This window comes from Magnolia sinica, chromosome 19 (assembly GCF_029962835.1).
Source record: "Magnolia sinica isolate HGM2019 chromosome 19, MsV1, whole genome shotgun sequence".
Classification (NCBI taxonomy): domain Eukaryota; kingdom Viridiplantae; phylum Streptophyta; class Magnoliopsida; order Magnoliales; family Magnoliaceae; genus Magnolia; species Magnolia sinica.
The window spans coordinates 43,089,478-43,095,449 of NC_080591.1; the positions used below are offsets into that span (position 1 = coordinate 43,089,478).

General features: G+C 40.1%; 1 protein-coding gene across 1 annotated transcript; it reads left to right on the plus strand.

Moving 5' to 3' along the window:
• Window positions 1-315: 315 nt before the first annotated feature.
• LOC131234597 (uncharacterized) lies at window positions 316-2,293 on the plus strand. Its single transcript, XM_058231530.1, has 3 exons — window positions 316-721; window positions 1,126-1,446; window positions 1,659-2,293. The coding sequence occupies exons 1-3, from the start codon at window positions 316-318 to the stop codon at window positions 2,291-2,293; spliced, it is 1,362 nt and encodes a 453-aa protein (XP_058087513.1).
• The last annotated feature ends 3,679 nt before the right edge of the window (window positions 2,294-5,972 follow it).

Sequence of the window (5,972 nt, forward strand, 5' to 3'; positions counted from 1 at the left end):
AAAGACAAAAGACCTATTAAGCAAGCACAGAGACGGTTTCACCCAGACTTGGTTCCCAAGATAGAAGAAGAAATAAGTAAGCTGATAAAGGTTGGATTCATTAGAGAATTTAAATATTCTAGGTGGATGTCAAATATAGTCCCAGTAAAGAAGAAGAATGGGTAGATCAGGGTTTGTGTTAACTTAAGAGATTTGAATGAAGCATGTCTAAAAGATGATTTTCCACTACTGATAACAGAAATGTTAATTGACAGTACTACGCAGTATGTTGTCATGTCCTTTATGGATGATTATGCTGGCTACAATCAAATATGAATGGCGCCTGAAGATGAGGAGGCGACGACTTTCAGGACCCCGTCGGGAATATATTGTTATAAGGTCATGCCGTTAGAACTCAAGAATGCAGGAGCAACATATCAAAGGGCGATGCAGAACATATTTCAAGACATAATGCATAAGCATGTTGAGTGTTATATGGATGACTTGGTGGTTAGGTTAAATCATCATGAAGAGCATTGTGAACATTTGGCATCGGTCTTCTGCCGAATCAGAAAGAAACAGTTGAAGATGAACCCGGCTAAATGTGCGTTTAGAGTGTCTTTGGGAAAATTCCTTGGTTTCGTGGTAAGACACAGGGGTATCGAAATAGATCCAGACAAAGTTAGAGCTATTCAGGATATGCCTCCTCCGAGAACGTTGAAAGAGCTAAAAAGCTTACAGGGCAAGTTAGCATATATCCGCCACTTTATCTCAAACCTAGCAGGAAGTGCCAGCCATTCTCTCATCTAATGAAGAAAGGAACATAATTCGTATGGAACAAATCCTGCCAAAATTCCTTTCATTCGATAAAAGAATTGTTGAAATAGCCTCCAGTATTAACAGCCCCCGTGAAAGGAAGGCCCCTCATTTTGTATATATCAGCAGCTGAGAATTCATTAGGGGCCCTACTGGCATAAGTGAATGAAAATGGAAAAGAAGCGGCATTGTATTATTTTAGTCAAATAATGATCAGTGCGGAATGCAACTATACGCCTATCGAAAAGATATGCTTGGCATTGGTGTTTGCAGTTCAGAAATTAAGGCATTATTGTTTGTCCCATGACATAACTTTGATATCTCAAGCAGACCCCATTAAGTATTTGATGACAAGGCTGATGTTGTCAAGAAGGTTAGCAAAGTGGATGTTACTATTGTCAGAGTATGCGATTACATACAAATCGGTGAAAGCAGTGAAAGGACAAGCAATGGTAGATTTTCTAGCGGCTCATCCTGTGATAGATTATGAAGCTATTCTCGATGACTTTCCAGATGAACAAGTTATGATGACAGAACTGCCTAAAGTGTGGCAAATGTTCTTTGATGGGGTAGCTCGAGCAACGGGGGCAGGTGCCGGAGTAATATTCATTACCCCACAGGGCGATTTGTTGCTTTATTCTTTCACATTAGGTACGGCGTGTATGAATAACGAAGCTGAATATAACGCCCTTATTATTGGGATGGAGATAGCCAGTGAAATGGGAATAAAACACCTACAGATTTATGGGATTCTAAGCTGGTCATAAATCAGGTGGCGATAGAATTTGAGACAAGGAAACCGAAACTTCTGCCGTACTATCGAAATGTGTAACAATTATTAGAGAAATTTTTGAACGTTGAAGTTAAGCATATACCACGATATGAGAATGCGAAGGCCGATGCTCTGGCCAGTCTAGCAGCAGCACTATCGTGCCCAGATCGAAGCCCCCTGCAAGTAACCATCAAAGAAAGGAGATTCCTGTCTTCAGCAGAGATGGTTGGTGAAACAATGGAAGCTCTACCCACATCATGCTTAGAAGTGACAATAGATGATTGGCGTCAACCTTTCATTTACTATCTCAAGTATGACATCTTACCAAACGATCCAGAGGTGAAATCGCAGATTAAGCAAAAAGTAAAAAGATTCATCTTGTGTAATGAAGAATTATATAAAAGATCTTATAATGAAGTGTTGTTGCGATGCCTCAACAAAGAAGAAGCACATCAAGTGCTACAAGAGGCACATTCTGGGGAATGCGGGGCATATCAAGCCAGGTGGAATTTGTTCCACCGAGTGCATCGAATGGGATATTACTGGCCGATAATGTTTAAAGATGTAATAAATTATGCGAGGTGGTGCCATGAGTGTCAAATCCACGGAGACATCATACATGTCCCTCCTGAAGATCTTCATCAGTCAGTTACTTCTTGGCCTTTTGGTGTGTGGGGACTTGATGTCATTGGCCCTATCAATTCACTGTCGTCTAAAGGAAAATAGTATATATTGGCAGCAATGGACTACTTTTCCAAATGGACGGAAGAGATTGCACTACGAAGCGTTAAAGAAAAAGATGTTGTTAGTTTCATTTGGCATGCGATAATATATCGCCATGGTATCCCAAAGCGGATCATTATAGATAACGATACTCTTTTCAAAGGGGATGGAGAAGTTATGTTAAAAATTTAAGATTCATCAGTCATTCTTAACACCCTATTATCCACCAGCCAATGGGTTAGCTAAAGCATTTAATAAGACGATTGTAAAAATACTGAAGAAAATGGTGAGTAGGAATAAGCATGACTGGGATGAAAAACTGCAGGAAGCTCTATGGGCTTATAGAACAATGCATCGTACAATGACACAGGCTACTCCATATTCGTTAGTTTATGGTATGGACGCTATCGTGCCGATCGAGATACAAGTCGCTTCATTAAGGGTATCAGCGCATCAATCAATTACAGAGGATAAAAATGTGAAGATATGGCTGAAAGAATTGGATTTGCTTGATGAAAAAAGAATGGTAGCCCATCAGCGCTTATAATTATATCAAGCCAAAGTTTCTTCTGCCTTCGATAAAAAGGTTAAACACCGATCTTTCAGGAAAGGGGATTTGGTTTTGATGTTGAAAAGGTCGATAGTAGTCACTCGGCGAACAGGGGGCAAGTTTGACCCTAAGTGGGATGGATCGTATGTCATATCTGAAGTTTACTCCAATTGAGTGTACAGAATAATAGATCAAGATGGATAAGGCATCAATATACCGATCAATGCTTGGTTCCTCAAGAAATATCACTCCTGACAGTGGGAGAAATTTTGATTTAGAAGATTATCAAGATAATGCTTCTATATCGAAAGGGGGTAATCACATATGAAAGGATGAAATGATGAAATAGCTTTTAAAGGCAATGCCTTATATTCTATCTTCATGAGCAAAAGAGCTGCGAATGACAAAGTCATGTACTCTCCCTCGTGTGAATGAATAAAAGGCACAAGTTCTTAAGTAAAAGCTACTCAAATGTATCAGAAGCATTGATGGTCGCCAAGCGTCGACTATTATCGCCAAATTTGCCGAACAATGATGATTATCACCAAAATTAGCAACTATCGCTGTCATCATCAATCGCTCATATGAGTTTATTCTATCAAAATTTCTATCATCGTCAAGCTGATATACTATGTTATACATAATATGAATGTTCTTAGGACATCATCAGTGATGGCAAAATGTCAATTATTGATTTACCTATTTTGGCAGTGAAATATCAAAGTTGATGACAACGATGGTAGCTTACTTCTTAAGGTAGCTTAGCCAAGCCTTACATGGCCAACTATGCATAAGACCTATCACTTTCACCGTTCAGGCAGCAATGAGAAGCTAGTGGCCCTAAAAAGCCCGTGAAGGCCATCATGTGCATACCCATGCGGGCAGCGGACAAAGCCAGCGACTAAAAGCCCTAAAAGGCCAAAAAGTTATAAAACAGCTAGTCATGCGTAAGACCAATGCCGTCTGTGAGCTCTCTGATAGCGTCATGGATGAGGATGAAAATACCCTCCCACGAATGGGTCCAAACTCACAGACGAAGAAAATTCAGATCCCTGGTTTGATTCCGGTATTAACTCATGAGGAAGGGCATAAACCTACTCATTAATGGACCGACGACCTTAGATTTGGTACCTAAGGTAGCTTGGTAAAGTCCTGTGAATTCTAGAGAGTTACTGCGGCCATCCTTGTGCGTAAATCCCACTCACGACCGTGATTGCTCCAACTACTTAAGAGCTTAAACTGTGTGCGACTATCTAACTAAACTGAAATCTAGCACCGCCTATCAAAACATAAATCACACAAGGGAATCACATACTGACAATCATAATATTGGTGATTTTGTTAATAGTGCTTAAATGAGATGTCATGTTGAGATTATTGCACAGGTGAACATGCTAGGTGAACATGCCCAAAATGATTCATGATGTAGAAATTGATGAAAGAGCAAAATAGCTTAAAATATTTCTAAGAAATTTTACAAGTTGTTTATATATCATGATACAAAAAGAATATTTACATGAAACATCTATAGATCTTCAGTAATATTTCATATCTCCAAGTAATGTTGCAACTCTTCTTTCAATTGGGACTATATTGTAGCAGTTTTGCGCTCGGCTATAAGGATCATCCTGGCCTGGTCAGGAACACCGATCAGTTCAGATTCTAAAGAAGTGGCAGCTTCCCCATTCCTCATTCATTCAGTTTGTACGGTACCAATTAATTGATTATTTGTTTCAAGCTCCGCTTTGATCTAGCAAATAGTTGCATCTTCTACTTCCCACTGACTCTTGAGTAATAGGATCTCCTTCTCAAGAAAATCAATCTGATCACTAATGTTTGCCTTATTTCTGTCGGAAACCTTCAATTTCTCATGGAGAGACTGATTAATAGTATTATAGTTAGCAACAACATCATTCTCCTAAGAGATTCTCTCTTTAAGAAGCGACAATTCCTTTTGACGATGTATAATTTTGGGAGCAATGACCCTATTTCACGCTGAGTGTAGAGTGGCTGAACATCCACATGTGTCAGGCGAGCTGAGTGAGCAAGAACTGCTAGAGCACTATCTAAAAAGGGCTATTGAGTCGGATCTTTAAAAGCACCGACGATGACAGAAATCACATTTTTAAAGAGCCCTAGCATAAGAGGTGGCACCTTTTCTAGAGAGAACTTGTTGAAAGCCACAGTCACCGAGTTAGATCCTTCAGATCCACTAGGAGTTGGCACAACTGAAACTAAACGATAAGAAGGGAATATAAGTTCAAACGAAAATGTATGTATATTCAATGTTGGTATGAAATGAAATATATACACACACACACACACACACACCTAGAGTGGGAGCAGTAATAGGGGCAACTGGAACAGAACGAGTTATAGGAGTTGTAGAAATGGGGACTTTCGTATTCATAATAGCATTGAAAGAAAGCTCCAGAGCTCCTACAGTGCTTGAGTCAAGGGTGCTTGGAGTAGGGATATCAATTGGATCAGAAAGAAACTCCAAACTTCGGGCCACCAACAGAATAGGAGAAGGATGTGTAGTAGGGGACGTGCTGGTCTGAGCAGGGGCATCAAATGTTTAAGGAACTAACAGTAAAGTTCCTTCTAGATTGGGAAGAAGAAGTACATTCCCCATTATTACCTGAATATCAGAGGGTTAAGCCTCTGCATCCCTGAAGTTGATGTTTCACTAGCGGCCACCTCAGCAGCATCCATGATACAAGGAGAATACGAAGCATCAAAAGAAAGGAAGATGTTTCTACCAGGAGTACCACCATATTCTCCATAGTCAAGTTGCTCTTCATTATCCAGAGAAGTCTCTGGAATGGGATGAGAAGTATCGGGATGAGTGGTCTGAGCATCAGGAAGAGAAGACCTAACTTCAGCATCGCTCTCTTCTCCAACATTTATCTCAGCATCAGTATTTGCATTTAGTAAAGCATCTCCTTCATCAGTGAGACTTGTGGGAGAAGACGTGTCTTCGCTTGCAGTGTTTGCAGAATATTCTAATGAGCTGTCTTCCTCCGATACGATTTCTTTTCCTTTTAAATAGTCTTCACAGGAGGAAGACGTGCACCTCACGAGGGAGAAGGAATTGGTTGTGCCAAAATCACAGGAGACAGTGACTTAGCA

Coding starts and splice junctions, on each gene's coding strand:
- LOC131234597 (XM_058231530.1), top strand. CDS start 316: ATGGCGCCTGAAGATGAGGAGGCGACGACTTTCAGGACCCCGTCGGGA. Junction 722..1,125: donor AGAGCTAAAAAGCTTACAGG/GCAAGTTAGCAT, acceptor TATCTCAAGCAG/ACCCCATTAAGTATTTGATG. Junction 1,447..1,658: donor GCTTTATTCTTTCACATTAG/GTACGGCGTGTA, acceptor TGAACGTTGAAG/TTAAGCATATACCACGATAT.